The sequence below is a fragment of the Simochromis diagramma genome, unplaced genomic scaffold (assembly GCF_900408965.1).
Source record: "Simochromis diagramma unplaced genomic scaffold, fSimDia1.1 OVJJ01000344.1, whole genome shotgun sequence".
Lineage (NCBI taxonomy): Eukaryota > Metazoa > Chordata > Actinopteri > Cichliformes > Cichlidae > Simochromis > Simochromis diagramma.
In genome coordinates, this window is record NW_024387375.1 from 15,139,533 (window position 1) to 15,163,289 (window position 23,757).

General features: G+C 39.8%; 1 protein-coding gene across 8 annotated transcripts; it reads left to right on the forward strand.

Annotated features, from left to right (window-relative positions):
- The first annotated feature begins 463 nt into the window (after nt 1-463).
- On the forward strand, nt 464-23,558 carry agfg1a (ArfGAP with FG repeats 1a). Of its 8 annotated transcripts, none has more exons than XM_040008641.1 (15): nt 464-875; nt 5,821-5,914; nt 7,744-7,859; nt 8,709-8,874; nt 9,673-9,835; nt 10,439-10,507; nt 10,849-10,968; nt 13,152-13,223; nt 14,638-14,853; nt 15,888-16,068; nt 16,222-16,301; nt 16,739-16,843; nt 19,187-19,369; nt 19,629-19,723; nt 22,706-23,558. In XM_040008641.1, the coding sequence occupies exons 1-15, from the start codon at nt 709-711 to the stop codon at nt 22,763-22,765; spliced, it is 1,887 nt and encodes a 628-aa protein (XP_039864575.1). In that variant the 5' UTR covers nt 464-708; the 3' UTR covers nt 22,766-23,558. The 8 variants fall into 8 exon arrangements, with proteins under 8 accessions (XP_039864575.1, XP_039864576.1, XP_039864578.1 ...); XM_040008642.1 differs by having other exon boundaries at nt 465-875; nt 19,187-19,339; XM_040008644.1 differs by lacking the exon at nt 13,152-13,223 and having other exon boundaries at nt 465-875.
- The last annotated feature ends 199 nt before the right edge of the window (nt 23,559-23,757 follow it).

A 23,757-nucleotide genomic window follows, 5' to 3' on the forward strand; every position in this document is an offset into this window, starting at 1 on the left:
CATTGGGTCTAGTTACAATCTTGTAGTAACCAATACCGCACAGTGGCGCTGTTGCGTTAAAGAAAGAATAGTGGTGCTCTTTGCGCTGTCTGGAGCACAACCAAAGAGCTGTCCCGTTAGAAACAAGATGATGCTCTTTGTTTCAGTTTGCGTTGTGGCCCGCTGCAATTCTTCAGACAAGTCACCGAGCGTACTGTCTGCTTCTATGTACAAGTCACAATTTGAACTGAAGATAAAGTAACTCACATAGCCGCTAACTGCCACAATCTTTAAATTGTGTTGTTGATGCCGTTAAAATGCCTGCAGCGTGCAGCGCATACGACACAGTTAATGCCAACTTAAATAAAATTAGATTAAAAATAATAGCCTCTATCTGTAGTGGATATCTTTGACTGTGATGAGTTTAATGGGCTCACGTTTGGCCTTGAGTCATGAAGACTCGCTGTGGCTGCATAACGGGATTTAAGCGAAGGCGGAAGTAGATGGCAGCACAGCTCTTGTCCCGTTAGCTAGCGCCAGGTCCATCGCCTGAAAACTCCTTGTTCGAGGAGACGCGAGGCCGCCCTGACAACAGACCCACCTAGCGATTCACTCTGTCTTTACGAGTCGACAACCATTAAAAAGAAGAAAGCACAGCTCTTTTAGTTTTAGCTAGCTAGCTTTCCGTCTCTCACGGTTTTATTCAACCCCCGCTATAGATTCTTTACCATGGCGGCGAGTGCGAAGAGAAAACAGGAGGAGAAACACCTGAAGATGCTGAGAGAAATGACGAGTTTGCCTCCCAACAGAAAGTGCTTTGACTGCGACCAGCGAGGCCCGACCTACGCCAACATGACTGTGGGTTCCTTCGTCTGTACCTCCTGCTCTGGCATCCTGTAAGTATTAAGTTGCACAGTGACCTTAGCTTAGACATGGCGCACACGATATTAATGCGCTTCGGCTACACGGGGTAAACCCAGCCAGTTAGTCAAATAGTAGCACTAGCTACCGTCAGATGGGGAACTAGAAAAGACGGAGGTAGTGTGAGTTTAGCTGTTTTGACATTGCAGTGTGGTGCGTTGGGCGGGGTGCATAGAGGTGTCAGGCGAGCGCACCAACCAGCCGAGATGCTAGCTAACGTTAGCATCCAGTGTTAGCAAGTGAACTTATCTGACACTTGCAAGCTAGGTCCACAGATAAGCCAGCTGCTGCTGCTTCCAGCTGCCGGTAACGTTAGGAAGCACCACCTAGTAACTGAGCCGGTCCGCCCTGTGGAGCCATATGTTTGATTCACTTAACCGCATTTTCGCTGCAAACGTGATGGTCGACACCTGGCAGAGCGAAAGTCGTGTTATCTTAAGACGCGACTGAGATAAATGTAAAATCTGTTATCAATTGTGCGTAGTTCACTCATCTATTTTGTGTTTTCGAATTATTTATCCTCTGGCATAACATCGCAGCTCGAATTAGAGCTGACAACGCAGTTGATCAAAAGCTTTTTTTTCTCTCCGTGTATCTGCAGTTTACCTCCTACGACGGCTCTGAAGCCCATGCATTTACAAGCATTGTAGTTTCATTGTAGCAGAGTGGAGGGTTTTATTTGTAATTTTTTTTAATTAAAGTCTTTGTGCAGTTGTGTAATAAGCATTTTTTTTAGCTTGGGATTAGTGGAGCACTCCGCTTCTTCTTATTTTGCCACACACACACATACGTCTCAGCTCAGCTGTCATATTTCCTTCTTGCATGTTGTATGATGCTGGATACATTCAGAAAGAAAATGGTTTAATGCAATAATAACAAATCACTTCGTCACTCAGTTTTACATCAGTTTAGTGGTAAATGGGGCAAAAGATGTACAACATGGAGGAAGTGTTTCCCTCTTACTGCCCGTGTTGCACTAATCATTCTCAATACTCTGCAGTAATCGACCTTTCAGACTGCACTGACATGTAGTTCACTGAGAAACAACACACACATGAAATGCTAAAATAAATTATAAGTGCTACCACCATCACCCATAAAGACACAAATACTTGAATTAGATCTGCATGCACCTTTTATACAGATCACCTTGCCATTTTCTGTTCATGAATAATTATCATTCTAAAAATGTTGTAGGTAAAAGGTAAGGTTTTTATTGTTTAGTAAATGCCCACTGACCAGGTTTGAGTTAATGTAGCTTAGCTTTGGTGAGCATTAGATAAATTACATGCTGGCTGATACTTTCACTTCGTTTACCGCCACCAGTGGGTGTTTCTGTGGGGACGCCACTGTGTATTTCCCATGTGCTTGCCCTATTGCTTTAAATCCTGTAATAAGAGCTAATTAAGTTCATTTTTTTAGCTTGAGATCTCTGTTCTAAACCTTATATCCTTTCTTTTTTGTCTTTCTCGCTGACTTTTGGTTAGATAAAGGTCACATTCAAGGAAAATCTTTCTGTTGGAAGAGTGTGGGGCTGAAAGCATAGATGTCTGTATGATATGCGCAGGAAGCTTGATCTGATTTTTAGGTTCAGGAAGTGGTGTGGCCCCACTGTGCTGCTACATCAGCAGCATGTGATGTTGTGTATGTGAGCAACAGGAAGTGGCTGTGAGGTCACGTTGGAATTATGAGTAGTTAAAATTCATGCGCAGACTTGATAATTTCAATCACTGTCTTGGCTTATTATGCCAATTTTCTGAATAACCATCGTGTTTTCTTTATTTTGTCCAAGTAAACCAAAGCAAACTCATCCAACATTACAGGTGGCTTTTTAATTCCTTTTTCTTTTAAGATTAACACTGTTGACTTTCTCTGGAGTGATGGAGAGTTCACAACAACTTACTTCTTAATAACCTTCTTCCTCCCGTAGCTGTAGTTGTTTAAAGGGTGGGGTTGGAATTTGCTATATAAACACATTCCTCATGATGGTGGAGCCTTTCCCAGGAGGAACGCCAATCGATGTCTTACTAGAGATTTGCTCATGACGGGAAGTAACCCCACTTGACCCATGTGTTCCTGAGTAATCAGAGTTGGGAAGGTGTCACAGACACCAAATGTGCTGATACATGATCTGATCAATGGCTAGTTACCAGAAATGACTTTAATATAACCCTGACATTTGATTTCTCAACAATGGTGTGGAATCTGTGAAACAGGGATGGGGTGACTAAATTAGTGAGTCACTAAATTAGGAGTGGGTATTCTCTGTTGTATGAGACGCTTAATAACAGTACTGTTAAAAGACTAAAATATCGTTTTTTGCAGGGATCTAAAGCAGTGAAATGAAGTGTGTGGACTTTCCTCTCTTTGGAGACTTTGTGACTTTGTGTTTCTCTTACCCTGAGGCAGTTGCAGTATGCAAATGAGCCGAGTTCCCATCTCTGAACTAGTGCAATAGGGACTAGTTCATGATTATTTTACAGTGCAATATGTGGTACTGTTCTCTGACACGTTGTGATAAAAGCAGTTCCTTTATACTGTGCAGCTAATGATTGTTACTGCAATTTAATTCTCCTGAAAAAATCAACTTAATATACATTTTAAAATTTATAGAAGTAACAAAAATGACATTTTCAGAATTAGAACTCCTCAATGGGACCACACTGCTAAGACGTTGATATAATATTTAGACCTCAAGGGCTCTGGAAACCTCTCCCTCTATCTGACCTAGTTTAATCTTCGTAAGACTAGAATTTGGTCACTTATCTTCCTCAGGGAGCTGGAAAAACGTATCCAGTTTAAAAACAATTCGTTTTTTGTTTTTGTCCGTTCCTCTCTACCCCGCAGTGCAGTATCAGGGGACCATTTTAGTTTTTAAAACTCTGTTTTAGGGATTTGTAATCTCCTTCTACTTTAGTGTGACGTGGTTCTGCTGTGATTGGTCCGTGTGTATATTTTTGTAAGCCTAACACAAAGCACTAGTAAATGATTAAAAACTAAAAGTGCACTGCTTAAACATTAGTCATGTACGTGGCAGGCTCAGCATTTGTATGAAGGGAAAGCAAAACCCCCACACATTTTCATGCAATCTTTTCCACATTGACATAATGATCTAAAAGAAATAACATAATTTTATGTTCTTAAATGTGAACCGACAGGTCTTTTGGGTGTTCACAAACAGCACGAATTAGCTAAACTGTAGCTTCTGTACTCTGTACCAGATAGCAGTGAATGTTTTTTTTGATTAAAGTCAATCCACTGACTGACGGATGTATTGAGAAAAAGGTTTAATGACAACAAGTTCTGTTAGAGGTAACAGCAGTGAATAATTTAACAGGCCCGTCTAGTATTTCAATGCCTTCAGCATCTGACTGCTCTGTGTATAACATCGTGTTTGTAAGCCACAGAAAGTTGATCCTGTTCACCTGGACGTAGCGTTGTCAGTGGCAGAAACATTTCGTCACTTATCCAAGTGACTTCTTCAGTTTGTAAACTTCATACAAAACTTTTCTTGTTATAAAGATGCAGGGGAAACATGCAAAACTCTTGGTAGTTCTTGTAGATGATAAAGCAGGAGTTCAAGTATTTAAAAACACTTGAATTAAGAGTTCTTTGTATATTATCCACAATCAAAAAACTAACTTTGCTTTAATTGTGTGTTCCTAAATGTTAATACCATGTCATTATGTCTCTGTAGCATGTTACTGTGTTTGAGATTAAAACTGAGGTTGATAAAAGCTGTTTTAATCATTTATATCTGTCCACCATACCTGTAAATACGTCTATTGTATAATGGGGCTTTGAGTGCTGTCGGAATGCTTCCTTTAACACATCTGTGTTATGGCTGATTAAATCCACTATCCATGTCCATAAGCGAGTGTATCTGTTGTGCTCCTGACATGCTGATGGCTGCAAAGGGAAAAGGAAGGAAAAGATGCCTGTGGCCACTGTTGGCACAGTGTAATGGCTATCCTAATGATATTTGCTGATGATGGCTGTTTGAGTTTACTCACTGCTCACCACTTTCTCTGCTTTTAAAGGCATTTGAAGTTGCAGTCCAATTTATAATTTTAGTTACTTTCTGAAGACTGGTTATACTGATTAACAGCAAAGGTTAATGTAAGCAACTAGAAGCACAGATCCTTTTTTATAGAATTGAAGATTTATTTATTTCAATATGTTTTATGTGTTGACAAGTACTTTTGTTAACTCGCAGTTAAAGTGGTCTTCACGCATGGTAAATGTTCTGTGGTCACCTTCTCACAAAAACAGGTGGTGACCGTGCCAGTCAGCACGACATCAGTTTTCATCTGTAAGCGATTCGAGGAAAACGTGCTCAGACAATCAGGCCTGGAGCTTAATAATAGACAAATGATTGCTCTTTTCAACTCCTACCGTAACCAGGCATTTTTAATTTGGGCCATTGTGGCATTGACTGTGTGACCTTCTAAGGAAAGTGAGCCAGGCTTGTGTGGTCTAATGGGTGTTACTCCATAATTGAAGTTTCTATATTAAGGAAGATTGTTCATTCTTTTAATGTTTGGACACTCTCAGTTCAGTCAGTGTAAGTGAAGAGAGTTTCACCCACTTCCTCTGGTTATTGTACTCCCTTTCTTTTTCTGTCAGTATGTCTCTCTGTCATTAAGTGTCTCTTTCATTTCTCTCTATAATCATGACTTCTTATCCTCAGTTACTCACTTGTCCTAAGTCTCTCTCTCTCTCTCTCTCTCTCTCTCTCACTCTCTCTCACACACACACACGCACACGCACGCACGCGCGCGCGCGCACACCAGCAACCATTCAGCTTTCAGCTAATTAAATGGTCCCGTCCTGAGAGGTGGGCTCTGGAGTGTATCAAGATGAGGTTTTCATGTATGTTGTCTTCAAATTAAATTGACCCTTGTTTCTATTTTTCCATAGACGAGGACTGAATCCACCCCACAGAGTCAAGTCCATCTCCATGACAACCTTCACGCAACAGGAAATAGAGTTCTTACAGAAACATGGCAATGAGGTAGGAACGGCAACTCGGCCCTGTCAATTAATAAAGTTAGAAATTAAGCCCAAGGTCAACCTTCCCACTGCTTTCCTTTCTGACTAGTTAGATTAGCTTTTGGTTGAGCCATCATTGTTTGTCCTCGTCTATTCAATATTTAATAGACAGGTTGGCATAATGTCAGCCTCTAAAAATCTTGAAATGGGCTGTGTCTGTTGTGAAAGTTCTGCTTTAGTGTTTGTATTTAAGTAGCCTGTTGCACATATGCTTGATAAGGCAATTTAGGCACGCTTGAAATTCATGTGGACTATTATCATTTTACTGCTGTAGAAAGTTTTATAAAACAAACTCTAGATTAAAAAGTGCATGCTACTTTCCGACAACAAAAATTGTTGTAAGGCAAATGTTTTGTCAGTTTAATACAGGTGTTGTGTCACACTTTTATTGAATAGACAGGTCAAGCATTTCATGCATTATACTGGCACCTATTTACTTATGAGAAGTATAAACAATCGACCAGTTGCACTGTGCAAAATACCGAAGGGACGAGATATTTCGAGTAAACGGAGTATGAAATAGTGCAGTGCCACCCACGAAGGACAGTCTATTAAAGGATGTGGCAAAGTGGCATGGAAAGCAGACATGAAGGAGACTCAAGGTTGGAGCTGATGCATATACGCTTGAAGGCTGGTCTATAAATACTGCCTGTAAGTTACCTTTCTGTCTTCATAGAGCGCACTTGACAAACACTGAGCGGAAGGAGGATTTAATTTATGTGGCTGGTGGCTTACCCAACTAAAGTCTTTTTGGGAAACAATGTTATAAACTGTTGGTCATAAATTGGTGCCCAGTCCCAGTGTTTTCCTGTTTAAAGCAGTGTTTTTCTCACAAAGTATTTATTTTGACAACACCTAGATAATATTAATAGCTGCCCAAGTATAGTTGGTGACTCATATCAGCACAGAGTTTTTGTTTTGTTTGTTTTTATTATGTTTTATCCAGGAGAACAATGCCATCCACAACTGATCTACTTCTAGACATCCTGAAAGTCCAGTTGTGACTATTCAGCTCGCACCAGCCGTCCCCATGTCATTGTTTCTCTTTCTTGGTGGCTCATTTGCCGGGTTGTCATTGTGGTGGTCCTTAATAACGATGCACTGCTCCAAGGCTCATCCTGAAGTTAGACCTACTACAGCTTTACTGTCTTGAACTGTATGATGACCGGGAGGCTTCTGGTTCCCCCAGAGAGCCACTACCGTGCTGTTATAATGAGGTCACTGTGTCTGGAAACAGAAATAAGACCACTGCAGTCTAAGATGCATAAAATATATTATTTTGCAATTTATTTAAGGCAATATGTACACCAAACATGTTTGTTCTCCAATATTTTTACAGAAAAATAAAGTGGATCTTTTGGAATAGCTTGTTTTGGAAAGTCCTGAACTTGAGCAAACTAAAATGGAATAGCCTAAAGCACGTGGTCCACGTGAAGAATTCCACCCTCATCCCAGAGTCAAATGTGTTCAAAGCATGGGATAAAATTCCACCACTCCAATTGGAGTGGTGGAATTTTATCCCAAGACAGAAACGCTTTTTTGTACTTATTGCTGCAAAGGTTCACACCAGGGCAGAGGTTCGCAACCCCTTTATCTGTCAGAGGGGGTTTTCTGTTTTGTTTTTTCTTTACTCTGCAACTTTATCTTACATGTGGCTTGTCTTTTTATTTGCTTGTCTATTTTTCCTTTATTGGAACAATTTCATTACTAATAATGACTGATGGCAAAGCTCTGTGCGTGTGTGTGCCGTTTCCTCCAAAAATCCCTTTCTCTAACTTTGTGTGTTCTCAGGTTTGTAAACAGATCTGGCTCGGTCTTTATGATGACAGAACCTCTTCAGTACCAGACTTCAGAGAACCACAGAAAGTCAAGGAGTTCCTACAAGATAAATATGAGAAAAAGAGATGGTATGTCAGTATCATAAGCTTGCTGAGAAAAGATCTCTGTCAGTGTGCATTGTGCAAAGGTTTTTTTTTTTTTCTCCCTCTCTCTCTGGCTTGGAATGTTTCACATGTGCCTCATAGCAGTTAGCCTCTAGCAAGCCACCAAATACCCCTCTTGAGATGTACAGAATCTAGGTCATTACAGTAAAACTGCTCTATGTGCAAGACTTAATTGCTCCACGAAGTTATAGGCTTTAATCAACTGAAATATGTATGAGCTTTTTCTAGATGTTCTAGAGCTTCTTTTTTGACTCTGAATAAAATTGTCATTGGTGTTTGTGAAATAAGAACTAGCCAAATGATTACTGTTTAAGTTTAAAAGTTAGTCACTGATTGTCGCTGATCACTCAGTGATTTAAAAGAAAAAAGATAAAAGAAAACAACCAACAACCTGTGATGCATCTTTAACGGCTTCTTGTAAGATTTTTATTTATCCTCTGCATTTTTGTTATGACAAATTTGATACACCCAAAGTGTGAATTGGGTAAGCATGGATGTTGTTACAAAACATCAACTCATCCATCTAGTGTTTAGTCTGAAATATGATCAAAATGAGAGCAATGACTAGTGCATGTTTCAACATGCTAGGTTTGCTGCAGACAGGCATTCACATGGTCTGCTCTGTGCGCACACACAACTTGTAGTGTCTCACTCTTATAAATGGTAGTTTAAAACTACCATTTAAAAAAAATATATACACACACACACACACACACACACACACACACACACACACACACACACACACACACACACACACACAAAATTTATTTATTAGTGTAAGTAATGCATAAATTGTTGATTGCTTCCAAGGTACGTGCCTCCTGAACAGGCCAAGGTAGTGGCGTCAGTCCATGCTTCCATCTCTGGCTCCTCAAACAGCAGCACCAGCAGCACCCCAGAGGTTAGACCACTCAAGTCCCTGCTGGGGGAGTCGGCACCGTCTCTACACCTCAACAAGCACACCCCACCAAATCAGGTGAGACTTTCATAGTGTACACACATGCACACAAGTCATCATATGATTAACACATATGTTGGACAGCATAAACCGGTTCTTGTTCAGTGTGCCATATATGCCACATCTAGCAGGGTTGAGGTGAAAATATGTAGTTACTACATATTCTCCCCTCAGGTTGGTCTTTACAATGGTGTGAATATTTACGCTGTTACACTTTCAGCTTTGAACTGGGTTATCAATCGACAGTTAACACTCAGCATTGTTGCCGATGTTAAAATGAAACCTTATGATGGGGCTTTAGTGGAAACGATGCTACCAGTTGATGACCTTGTTTACTTTGCTGAATGCTCTGTGGTTCAACACTACCACAGTTACTTAGTAATCCATTTACACACACATCCCTAAATGCTTTACTGACATGTTTACATTGGACTTACTTTTTAATTAGCAAATCACTTAGCAAATTATCTCATAGATACAAAGAAAATAACGACTCTTCGCACAAATGCAATGACAGATTTATTGACAACAGGTGCAGTCCAGGATTAGACTGTGAATTGTTTCACAGCAGTATTAAGAAGCCATGTCTTTTAAAGACAAAAGCATATTCATCTTGTTTATGATAAATGACCAAATTTGCCCACTGAGATAAGGCTCATCTTTCATCGCTAATGAGACAGTGTCACCACAGTCTGTTTTTTCATGTGACCTATTATCTCCTCTTTATTAATTTGCATGAAGGCTGTTTAAGAGCTCATTTATACCGGTTTAGTTATTTATAACATTTTTTTCAAATGCATCTCTTGTCGTCACCAGTCTCCTGTAGTAAGCCGTGGACAAACCCAGCAGCAGCAGCTCCATGACAAGAAATATGACCTCCTCAGTGACTTGGGTGGTGACATCTTTGCTGCCCCGCCCAACATGAATGCAGGCGCCAGCTCCAGTTTTGCTAACTTTGCACACTTCAACAGCCACACAAGTAAGCAACAGACCAATAACACTGCAACTAACAAAAACATGAGCAATAATAAGTAATGTAGTTACCACTTTAAAACACTTGTAGGCAAGGTCTGATTTGCTTCAACCAGTGTTTTCGAGTTTCACTATTGAAATGTGCATGGCATAGCTTAGCCAGCAAGTTGTCTCTGATGGAGATCCCAACTAGAGTTGGTTAAACTGCCTTTTCAAGAAGGTCACACCAGTATCTCATTTCCCTGGGCATGTACAATGTACATGAAGATAGTCAAGTCCTCAGCACACATAATCCACAATAAACAACAAAAAAAGCCCCAATTACCAATCTCTTACCAATAAATAACTAGGTTTATAGATATTGGATGTGGGGTGGGCACTTCTCCAGAGGTGGTGTATTTACTACATTAGATGGGATTAGGATGCCACCAGTTTGGAGAAGATATGAATTTGCTATACATCAGGAGTCATGATGTGCCCTTGGATTGTATCAAAATATATTATAAAATTGCATCAGACAGACAAATTGCCATGGTTACTAATACTTGTAACATGTGGCTGTTAGCATTTGCTTTCAATGGAGGATAATGTCCTCTCATTTCTCCCTCAGAGCCTTTAAGATTCATCCTTAATGCAAGAACTAAAGTGGTGTTAACACACCTAACAAACATGCGCACAGGTGTGTTAAAATTAATGATGTGTGTAGTGCTAAGCACACAAGTCCTGCTTTATATTTGGGTGTGCACATGAAGGACTCTTGGGTGTTACTGGGAAATAGTGAATGTCGAGGTATATAAGCTGCTACGCATTTTAAGTTGCACTGCTCTACTACTCTGATTATTCCTCACATTTAACACATCACCCATTGTATTTTATTAGTAGTGTTTAACCCATTGTATTTGTTTTGCAGTCATTCATGTCTTTGGATATTGTATGCATTCATTCATTAATCCATTTTTTTCCCCTCACTTTTTTTTTCTCCATCTGTTTGTCTGTACAACACCTCTACACAACTTCAAGTGGCACAGAATACCAAAGGAGAGGCAGACTTTGCTAATTTTGATGCATTCGGGAACACTTCTGGGTCGACAGGTGGTTTTCCCTCTGCACCCCAAGCACCATTTCAACCCCCAAATACAGGTAGAACAAGCTGGTTTTACTGGACAAATAACACAACTAAATCAATAACACAGAGGAACAGGTTTGCTTTATGTACACAGGCAGACATGTAAGAATTTACATAGACAAAAAATTTAGTCACACACACCTCAATGGTAGTCAAAATTTCTCTCACATCATCATTTGTTGGTTTATTTAAACTGTTGTATCACCTCTGTTCCCAAACCTTTACATATGTGTAGTGTTCATTCATTTTTTTGTTCAAATGTAAACATTTCTTTACACCAGAGAGTTGTACGGTTTTCAGATGATCCTGTTTAAAAGAGAGTAAAAGAGACTAAGACGTGAAGTACTGTGTTCAGGAGATTATCCACTGTACCTCACTAGAGACATTTACTGTAAACTTTGCTTTGGGCATACACAAGCTTCATACAGCTTAGCCACATGTCTGAGAAACTAACATTTTTGTGTACTTTTGAGGTTCTAAATTAAAGCTGGTGTTGTGCAATAGATGAGCGCTAATCAATACATGCGGTGTCAGCCAAAGCATTTTTTCTCTCTCTCTCCTACAGTGTTTCAAAAATACATTGGCAGCTTATTGACACATCCTCTGGCTTATTTTCAGCACTTTGACTCATAAGTCACATACTCTTATTTGAACAGTAGTTACTGCCACAAACTTCACTTCCTGTCAGGAAAATGTTGTGTACTACAGTGCCCTCTGCTGGAGGTGCATATTGACTCTGTGTGAAGCGGCCTCCTTAGTGTTTATTTTTATTGGAAACATTTTTACGTGGCTTTCTCACAGATACTGATTGCCTTGCATAGGGCTGCTCGATTATGGCAAAAATGATAATCACGATTATTTTCACTGAAATTGAGATCACGATTATTTGACGATATTTATTTAACCCTTTAAGACCTACTATAGAACCAAGTCCACCAGAGCTTATATATATATATATATATTTTTTTTTTTTACATGCTGTAGTGCCATTTGTGGGAGCATTTCAAGTTGCTATACATCAATACAACTGTTATAGCCCATATTTTAATAATATGTATGCATTAAGTCCATAGTAATTACATAAATTGCAAAAAAAGTGCAATAAACTACAAAAAAAATTGAAAATCGCTTTTGTTTTGTTTACATATATTTCTACTTGGAGAAATTTAAGAGGTTTATCCCTCAAAACTTTAAATACAATAAAGTTGCAAAAAATAGTTTCCCACCACAGGAAATTTATTTTGAGTGTCTTCATAGTTTTATTTTGGAGATACAGCAATTTTTATATACTGCAGGAAAAACAAAAAAGAATCCTATGATGCAAATTTGCAAAGAAAACAGCATGTGCATCATTTCACTGTGCGAAGTGTTACGAACAGCTGATAGGAACGGCAAAGCGTGTTTCTGGAATATTATGTTTTTGTTGCTGCAAGCGCTTTTTATGCAATTTTTGCAAAGCTATATGTGGAACGAAACCGTGACCGAGGACAAGCTGATGGCATAAGATGTAAGTACAACTCCTCCGGTTTCATATGCAAAACAAATTATTGCGCTAGCTTACACGGTTCAGATTCTACAGGGATTTAAAAATAGTTACGCAAAACGGAGCGTGCTGCTTTGACCGGCTTTAAAGGGTTAACAATGACTTTTAAAAAATAATATAAAATGGTGTGCAACACCACTGACGTTTTTTTTTTTTTTTTTTTTTTAAACTCTCTTTTCAACCAACAGCAGTCACTCTCCTCTCCAAATAACTTCTGCTTAGCTTTCCGAGCTTCCCTCGGGTCCTCTTAATCAGCGGTCTCCAACCTTTTTTGCGCCACGGACCAGTTTATGCCCGACAATATTTTCACGGACCGGCCTTTAAGGTGTCGCGGATAAATGAGGGAGGGGCTAATAATCGGCTCAGTCATTTTTAATGATCGTTGAAAGCCCAGATCGTAATCGTGATTAAAATTCGATTAATTGAGCAGCCCTAGCCTTGCACTGTCTGCCTTCAGCTGTCAAATCTGTCTTACTTGTTTTTTATTTTGGTTTTTTTTTTTTATCCTTTGCTTTAGCAGTATTTGATTTGCTTTGATTTAGCACTTCATAATATTTACCTCTGGGTTACCTGACATCTTTTCTTTGATTTCTCTGCCATCTTACATTGCTCATTACCCCATTTCTGCCTCCCTCTTTGATTTGTGGCTGCAAGCGTTCACTGTGCTCTCATCCAGCCGCAGTATGGGTGAGTTTGCCACTGCTCTGCCTCTCCAGTGTTCACACAGTAAGTCTCTCTGCGCTTGCCCTCATAACAGCTTTCACTCTCTCACCCATCTTGTATGTGTAGTCATTGTGATCCCAATCCTCTCTTTGGGTGTTGTGTGTGTGTGTGTGTGTGTGTGTGTGTGTGTGTGTGTGTGTGTGTGTGTGTGTGTCTCACTGTGTGGGTTTTTTTTTTTTTTTTTTTGGTCCATTTATACTAAAATTAACAGCTGATAAAGCTCAGTGGTTAAACATAAGTCTACTAACCTTTGATTGTTGTAATGATTAATATGACCTACTGTGCAAAATAGACCAAAGTGTATAAAAATCCAACAAGGCAACATGAAAAGAGATGATAAGAGGAGATGCATATTTTCCCCTCAAGCAATAATGATAATATTTTTTTTTAATGTGCTTAATCTCTAGATTATTTTGCAAAAATTACTTCTACGAAAGCTTTTACCCTAGAATCTATTTTTTGTAAACTGTAATGTGGGATGCCTTTAAACTCAGACTCCTTTAGTGTCCCTGACCTAAAAGTCATTAAATAACCAATATTTCATAGAAAGCAGTGAACTGCTGATTAAAATGCAGCGGTATCGGTGTCATTACTAAAAATTGCCTTCTCTCCCCCTTAGGGTCACAACAACTGTGCTGCGTCCCAGTTAGCTCTGATTGTTTTACCTCGGTGTCCAAAATAATTTATTATTCTGTGTTTGCTTTTAATGGGCTCCATACAAATCTGCTCTTCATGTGCTGCAATTTGGAAATTACTGCTCTGTAGCAAAACCTCAATTTTTCTTTGTAATATGCAGGAATGTGTGAACTGAGGGTTTCCAAGCATTAACATGGCATGTTGAATTAGTTGCATAAAGATGTCCAGAGTGATTATTTTGCAGTCTGTTGCAGAAAATAGGTAAACATTAAGAGATTAATGTTTCGTTCTGCTCTAACACGTTTAGACCTGCTTGAGAGTGATCGTGTTGATATTACAGCGCTCAGTAAAATCTGCAGGGTTGTTGGCATATTAAAGAGATTTTTTTTTGGGAGATAGAAAACAAGTTGCTATCTCTCAGTGAATACATTTTGATGAGTTTTGTCTTTAACTTCCTTTCTCCACAGTATCGTGGTGAAGTCGGAAGTATTGGAGTTACACAAGAAAATTGCTGCCCTGCACATGCTCAGCCTCTAACACACATAAGTGCTAATTGTGTGTGCTCTTTTGGATTCATAGGCTAATGAAAAGCCAGCATAGTGCAGTGTAACAAAGGACAGATGTTGCTATCTATCCTTTAGAAGGTGTCCCTTTACCAGCCTGACTCCCAAGTTTACCCTTCATGCAGCTTCTTCTCTCCCTCTCCAACCTGTTTTGTTGTTTCTCAAAACCAACAATTACAGTCCCCCTTATGACTCTTTAATCTCTCTCTTTCATACAGGTAGCGCCTCAGGGGGACTAGCAAATGCCAGTTTTGCAAATTTTGAGAACTTCCCCAAATCGTGTAGTGCTGACTTTGGATCCTTCAGTTCCTCCTCCCAGAGTAACTCCACAGGAGCTGGCAGAGACGTTGTACAGAGTACTAACATTTCTGCCGATAAATACGCAGTCCTGGCTGACCTGGATAACATATTTAGCTCTGCCAAAACAGAGCCAGGTAAACCCTTCATGCCTAGCCTGTTTCATAGATGTCCATTGTAGGGCTAGAGAATGACTGAAAAACAAAAATACAAACTGAAAACTAGGTTTAATTAGGCGTATAGATTTAAGTCCCTATAAGTTTTCTTCTCATGGCAGGGATAGGCAGTCTCTAAAAAAGGGCTGGTTTACATTTTCTAGCAATTTATACTTGCAGTAGAGGTCAGAAGTTTACATACACTCATTGTGGGCATGAATGTCAAGGTAATTTTGGGCTTTTAGACTAATGACTTAAAAAAATTGCACAAGTTTTAATTCGTTTGGGAGGTTATCTAATTCATTTAGGATCAAAATCATAAATATGGACTCAAATATATGCGTACATTCACTTAAATCTTTTAATAAGCAGTGCTAAAGGTTCTATAATCTTTTAACTTGACAAGGCCAAAACCTTTTAACTTCTCGTTACTGATGATTGACTGTAACTGGTACTTTCTGGCCTCTTTGCCAGCATAAAAAGAATTTGTTTGATAGCAGCCATTGAATTGACCAATACTCGTATCTTCACTGACTTCCTTGGACTTTGAACAATCCTGCTTCTTAGAACAATGACAAAGAAATGCTCAAAATCCCCAAATTGCCAGGACATTAATTCTTACAGGGAATGTAAACTTCTGATCACGATTGTCTATACCTCAATGTTACTGAACCAGCTGCAAAAAGGCAACTGGACATGACTGAAATGCCTCCTCACTTCTGTGAATGCTATACATCTAGGTTTGACTGAAGCATTTTAATACCACATTATTAGAAGTTTGGTGTTTGAGTATCTGTGAATTGTACTGAGCTGTTTTTTTTCTCATATAAATATGTATTTTTGGCCTAGAAAATATACACTTCCTAATGACCTAACATTTATTCCCTATTAATTTCAGTAGGTTCAGTATGGCAGCTATCTCCGGACCTCTTTGAAAGTTTAACAGCATTTTCTTCTGCATTAAGTGAACTGAGGTAAATTGAACCTGGCTTTGCTTTTATGTACTTCTATTCTAGGAGGTGGTATTCCTGGTGGGGTGAGCTCAGCAGCAGCAGCAGCAGCAGCAGGAGTGGGTGGTTTGCCTCAGAAACAGCCAGCAGGTGGAGACCGCTATGCTGCTCTAGCTGAGCTTGATACAGTCTTCAGCACCTCAGCACCTGCCACCATTGTTTACAATACCACCAGCACCTCACAAGGGTAAGAGACTGCACAAACCAACATAAATCAGACAAATCTTTTTTTCTTCATTCTGATGATCAGTGTTCCAGAATACACTTAGGAAAAGGCCACCGAGTACCTTTCTTTTTGCATCCTTTCCTAAACTTATGTGCTAACGGTGTGTCACTACAGGAGTGTGTTTGGCTCAGAGACGGGGGTGTCAACAGCACAAATACAGCAGGCTGTGCCCAGCATGGCTCAGGGTTTTGGAGGTAAGTGAACTTAAACACGTCTCTGATTTGTTATGGTAACAATGTTCACAAAATTGACACGGTTGTTAGTAATTGTTCATGTTTTACATTTCTAAATAATTTTAGAGTGAGGTTGAGGAAACTATGAGACAATCACAGAGAGATTTGGCAGTTTCATTTTGTACAACTTGCGTACTTAAATGATGATTCTTAAAGCATCAGAACTTTATCATAACTTAAAACTTAATTTGGCAAGAATCAGCCTAGTATGGTCAAGAATTTATTTTTGTTTCATTAACATTAGTTAATTAGTTTGTTGTGATGTATAAAGGACATTGACGTGGAACTGTCAAAACACCCTCTATAAGCTATCTTTAAAAAAGAAAAATGTTTAATGTATTCTTCTGCTTAGGACTTCATGCTAATTAATGTTAATTTGATGCTGTTTTTCCCATCAGCACACCCAACCAATCCATTTGTAGCTCCTGGTGTTGTCCCAGCAGCAGCTCCAACCAACCCATTCCAGTGCAATGGCAGAGCAGCAACTGTTGCAGCTGCAGCAGGTTTGTTTTTGTTGGCTGTGTCAGTGTGTGTTTTGAGAATCACCTTACTCACTTAACACCCTGCTTACTTACTTAGTTTAGTAGTTCAGTTTAACAGTGTGTATAGAAATTAAACGCACTTGTTCAGTCATAAAGTTAGTGTATTAAAAGCTGTCTTTTTTTTGCACATTGGAAGTGGCAACCTTTGCCTGTGCTACCTCAGAAGTGATTATATCTCTGATCACAGTGCCAAACACAGAAAAAACAACAGGAAAGTGGAGGAGGGCAAAAAGATTGAAAACTACAATTCACTATGGAACTGGTTAGCAAGAGAAGTGTTGCCATTTACTGGTGTGCAGAGATTGATTTTAAAAATAAATCGGTATGGTGAAGAACTTTTTGGATTCAGTTGTCTGTCTTATTGTCCTTGGCGTGCTGGACAGGCTTGATGAGGGTTCTTCATTGGCATGGGTATCCTCCCACCTTTGGTAGGTTTGTTTGTGCTAACTGCTTCCCCTTTGCTCTCATGTGCTTTGCTCTGCCAGTGAATGATTTTAGCTGTCACTGAGGAAAATCTCGAAAGACGTAAACACAGCACCACTGAAATAGCCCAATAATCCAGTTACCATTTCATCACAGAGGAACAGAGTGAAGCTGAATGAGAAATGACTAATAACGATAGGTTTGAGGATGGATTCATGTTTCCCAAATATCTGTGGTTTCTGCAGCATGGTCCTCTTCTCGGTTAAAGAATTAAAGGGGAAATATTAAACTTTATTGTTCATTAAACAAAAACTTACACCCTGAGTTATTAATCACGTTGATTACCAGATATGCTTCATTCAATGAATGAATGAAGCCTGTATCACTTTATCAGCTGTAAACTGTGTGTGTATGTTTTCTTTTGTTTTTCTTAAATCACTGATAGAATTGCTTGGTTTTTAGCTGGCTGTCTGACACATTTTGATCCCAGCTGTTGCTCCTGTGTGTTCACCAGAGATCAGACACTGCCACTAAACTTACTGATAGGGATGGGTATCGTTTAGGTTTTATCCGATACCGGTGCCAAACCGGTACTTTTGAAACGGTGCCGGTGCTTAAACGGTGCTCAAACCGGTGCTTAAAGAATGGAGAACACAAAATTGGTCCAAAAACCTCTCATGTTCAGCTGTTTTTTTTTTTTTTTTTTTTTTTTTTTTTTTTGTAAAAAGATAACAATGTTAGTCTTTTCTGCAGCTATGGGGCATATATGGTATCACTCTCGGCTGGAAGCAGTGCTTAAACAATGGAAAAAACCACAAACTTTGTCCAAAAACCTCTCATGTTTAACTGTTTTCCACTTTTTCTTTGGTCATTTTAGCCTTTTTGGCCAGGGTGAAGGGAGTATCTGCCATCAAACAAGAAGACAGCCGCATGTAGCTATGATGATGTTTGCTAGTTCACCTTACATGCATTAATGTAATAACGTGTTTAGCCTACTCAACGTAAATTACACACGAACAACATTAAGCTACTCATGCAGAGAAGAACGGCTGCTGCTGCCGTCATCATCCGTCATCATTTCTGCTACACTGGCAGGGCTAGGGGCCAGGACTCTCCTCTTCTGGTTCTTGGGGGATGTTGCTGACTCCAGGTCCGATAACAGGCACCACACCCGCAGTAGATGTGCACGGTGTGAGGTCTCGCAGCAAGCTATCAAATACGGCGCATTTCTCGGCTTTTAAAAAAACGCTATACGTCGCCAGGTGTTTCATCGGATTTGAGGTGTTACCTCCTTTGACAGTATCACAGTATCAGCTTAAAGCACTTGTTGCAGGCTGCTGAGTTTGCATATTTTGCTATGAAGTACAGCCAGACTTTTGACCGCTTCGCCTTGGGCATTTTAATCTGTAGCTCTGCTCTAAAAGAACGTACGTACCTGGACCCGCCTACTATCCTCGGAAACGTAAAATGATTGGCTAGAATTCAAAGTGTATCACATCTCAGGAAATAAAGCACTGAAATGTGCGCTGCTTTTCAGTCTGGTTACTACCGTTTATGTCAGAACCGGTGCCATCATGGCACCGGATACCGGTACCCATCCCTACTTACTGATGTCTGATTCTGACTCCCTCTTTTCTTTTTTTTCTACAGCTTGTGTGCAGACAATCTTATTGCATGTGTTTAAACTATCCAAATAAAAAACAAAACAAAACTGAGATTCTGACAATCCCAGCACGACACACAATACTGAATTGTAGACATTTTTGCCCAAAACGAGTCACACTGGGTTACAGAATCGCAGCAATAGATCAAACCAAATTTTGCCTATTATGTGTTGAGCTTTTGTTGGTTCCTAAATGTTGCTGTTCTGCTATTTTGCAGCACCATTTGGCACAGGCTCCATGAGTATGCCAGCTGGATTTGGGAATACTGCAGCCTTCAACCTCCCCACCAGCTTTAGTGGAACGTTCCAGCAACCCTTTCCTGGTCAGGCTCCCTTCCCTCAGCCTCCCGCGTATCCCCAGCAACCCAACGGTGTGTGTCATGTAGACAATAATGGCTATGGTGAGATTTGAGCTGTAGTTGTCAAGTGGTCGTCTATAAAATGTTGAAGACTTTTCTTCATGTAATATTTGGTTCACTTTATTAACCCTGACGGAAGAGGTCTTATTTGATTTGGTAATATTATTATTGTTATTATTGTTTAAATTATATTTATAGCTATATGAAAATAGAGCAAGCTAGATAGATAAATGAGAGAGAGAGAGAGAGAGAGAGATCCATGTCCATCATGTAACAGTTGAAATCACATTATGTCTTTCAGGTGGAGGATTTCCAGCCTTCGGCCAGGCCAAGTCTGTTGCAACTCCTTTTGGGCAGGCAATGGCAGGACCTATGGTCTCTAGCAACCCTTTTCTGGTTAGTCTGGTGGCTATGTGCTATAGTCTCCTGGATCAGTACTGTGCAAAAATCTTAACTCATCTTTCATTTCTTACAGTGGCTTGCAAAAGTATTCGGCCCCAACAAACATGAATCAATTTTATTGGAATTCCACATGAAAGACCAATACAAAGTGGTGTACACGTGAGAAGTGGAACAAAAATCATACATGATTCCAAACATTTTTCACAAATAACTGAAAAGTGGGGTGTGCGTAAATATTCAGCCCCCTGAGTCAACACTTTATAGAACCACATTTTGCTGCAATTACAGCTGCCAGTCTTTCAGGGTTTGTCTCTACCAGCTTTGCACATCTAGAGACTGAAATCTTTGCCCATTCTTCTTTGCAAAACAGCTCCAGCTCAGTCAGATTAGATGGACAGCGTTTGTGAACAGCAGTTTTCAGATCTTGCCAGAGGTTCTCGATTGGATTTAGACCTGGACTTTGGGCTGTTCTAACACATGGATATGTTTTGTTTTAAACCATTCCATTGTTGCCCTGGCTTTATGTTTAGGGTCGTTGTCCTGCTGGAAGGTGAACCTCCACCCCAGTCTCAAGTCTTTTGCAGACTCCAAGAGGTCTCATCTGACCAGAGCACCTTCTTCCACATGTTTGCTGTGTCCCCCACATGGCTTTGTGGCAAACTGCAAATGGGACTTCTTATGGTTTTCTGTTAACAATGGCTTTCTTCTTGCCACTCTTCCATAAAGGCCAACTTTGTGCAGTGCATGATAGTGCTGTCCTGGAAATCACCTGAGCTGTAGATCTCTGCTGCTCGTCCAGAGTCACCATGGGCCTCTTGGCTGCATTTCTGATCAGCTCTCTCCTTGTTCAGCCTGTGAGTTTAGGTGGACGGCCTTGTCTTGGTAGGTTTACAGTTGTGCCATACTCCTTCCATTTCTGAATGATCACTTGAACAGTGCTCCGTGGGATGTTCAAGGCTTGGGAAAATCTTTTTGTAGCCTAAGCCTGCTTTAAATTTCTCAATAACTTTATCCCTGACCTGTCTGATGTGTCCTTTGGACTTCATGGTGTTGTTGCTCCCAGTATTCTCTTAAACAACCTCTGAGGCCGTCACAGAGCAGCTGTATTTGTACTGACATTAGATTACACACAGGTGCACTCTATTTAGTCATTAGCACTCAACAGGCAATATCTATGGTCAACTGACTGCACTCAGACCAAAGGGGGCTGAATAATTACGCACACCCCACTTTGCAGTTATTTATTTGTAAAAAATGTTTGGAATCATGTATGATTTTTTTGTTCCACTTCTCACGTGTGCACCACTTTGTATTGGTCTTTCATGTGGAATTCCAATAAAATTGATTCATGTTTGTGGCTGTAATGTGACAAAATGTGGGAAAGTTCAAGGGGGCCAAATACTTTTGCAAGCCACTGTAATATCTTGCTTCTAAGCAGCTGGGCGTCTTCAGTTCAGTTCTTGTGCCTGAACATTTTCAGATGTTTGTTTAAGCCACTTTCATTCAAGTATAAAAAAGGTGACTAACTCAATGCATGACCCAGTGTTTCTACACATAGCAGACAACTTGGGAATGAACCAGAACAGATTATTTAGTTGAATCTGTGAAAAATGCCAATAAAAACATAGTTTGATAGACATAAAATGGTATGTGTTAGGACAAAAAAATAAATAAATCTACCGCAGACGAAAAGTATAATGAAAGTCATGCTGTTAAGAAATGGATTTCTTTTTTTTTTTTTTTTTTAAATCCAACAAGAGTTGACACAAGACATGAGAGCTGACCCTCATCATCTGACGCTTCAGTTGATCCATCAGAAATGGTCTTAGTGGAAGGGTGGGCGACAAGAAGCCATTCTTCAGGAAGCAGTATGTTCAAAAATGTCAGGAGAGGGTTCCACTGTGTATACAGACATCTGTAAGACACTGTGGAGACTGGAGCCTACCCCGGCTACCCGTGAGAGGCAGCCAGGCTTTTACAGGGCTAACATGGAGAGACAACCATTCACACTCACACCAATAACTCATGCAAACATGGGGAGAATATGCAAACTCCACACAGATAGTGGAGTCGAACTCAGGACCTTCTGAACCACTGTGCTGCTATATTTGTCACCATGACAATGATCCTAAACACACTGCCAAAAGCAAATCTGAATGGAAAACCACGCAGTGGAACACTATCAGTCATGGATTGGCCTCCCCAGAGCCCGGGCCATAACATTATTGAAGTAGTGTGGAATCATTTTGACAGAAAACAGAACAAAAGTCAGCCAACATCCAAAGAAGAGCTTTGAATGTCCTTCAAGAAGCCTGGAGAACTATTCCTCATGACTAGTTAACGTAATTACTAGAGAGCTACCAAAGAGGGTTTAGTCTGTGTTGAAGAATAAAGGTGGTGATACAAAATTTTGACTTTGGTATATTAGAACCTGTACAAACAGTTATTGACTCATGCTGTATTTTCCTGTGTGTCACAGGAAAAGTGTTTCACATTTGAATAACCTCCTGCACCTGTTGATAAGATAGATAAGATAAAGCTTTATTAGTCCCACACATGGGAAATTTGTTGTGTCACAGCAGAAAGTAGACAGTGCAAAGTTTCAGAAAGTAAACAGTGCAAAGTTAGAACAACACAAATGAAAGAAAAAAAAAAAGGTATAGGAGAAGATAAAAAGAATAACAAACTATATGCAATAGAATAAAATACTACGAGGCGGCTCGAGACTTTTGCACAGCACTTTTTATCTGTGTTTAACACAAAAATAAATTAAGAGACTTCAGTTCTTTGTGTAGATTTTATTGTGAGGGATGGCTTTGTTTTTTGTTTTTTTGTTTTTGTTTTTTTGTTTTTGTTTGAATAACCAGCCCATTGCTCTGGTGAACAGCCATATAGCTAGCATACTTTCTTCTCAGTTAACACTGGACAAGAACCTTAGTACACAGTCTCACTGCGTGCTTCCCTTTTTCGTTCTAGGGTGCGGGTCCACCTGCGCAGTATCCAGCTGGAGGCTCTTCCACAAACCCCTTCTTATAGCGGTCCATCATGTCAGCTGCACTACAGGGTCAACAACTGGCACGCTTGCATCTATTGCACTGTTTTTGTTTCACAAGTAGCTTTAAAAACACAATGTTTGTAAGAATTTGTATTTTCTATCGCAGTTTGTCATAAATGGAACATTATGCGACACAGTCGTGCTGACACTGTCGAAGGCTACAAAACAGTGATGGTGTGTGCAGAGGGGGAGGTCGATGCCCTCCCCTTTATTTAACCTGTGAACTAGCCTGGCCTCTACTGAGCCACAATGTATAATCGAACTGGTTGAAAACTAAGTTATTGCATACAGTATATCCCATTCATTATGCTGCAAATCTGTACATTTTTTTTTCTTTTAGGAAATTAGCTCTTTGTGCATATCAGTATTTGTATCTAACACACAGAATTTGCTATGACAGAACTGTTGCTTTGAAAAGCTAATGGGTACTGCCAGTTACTGTATTTGTAAAGAACCAAACTATTTGTGCAGGACCCTTTTAGATAAACTGTTCTCACTAAGGAAATGAATATATTCTGTTGTCAAGGTGGGGTTAGGGTTAGGAGGAGGACTGAATGCTACATCAGGGATGGGTGGGGGGCTCGTTTCTCTGTTGTCTCCGCCCTGCTGACAGAGTTGCAACACTTCAAATGACAGTCAGAAGAAATGGCTGATGAACTGAAAACCACTTACTTGCATTGGGTATTAAAAAAGTTTAAGTTAAGGTGTAAATATATACAGTATATATATTAAAATGAATTTTAAGTAAAAAGAAACGACCAAAGCATTCATTTATATGGATGTGTGAAACATTCTTTTATTGTTTTTGTACAAAAAAAATGATTTCTATTCATCATGTTGAAGTAAGTAATTTAAAGACTTTTTATCTGCTACTTATGAACTAATGTGAGGTCAATTTAGGGATGGGAAACCATAAGTGATACACTATAACGCTCTATACGTGGTCAGAATCTGTGTTCTTCGCTGCCTGGAG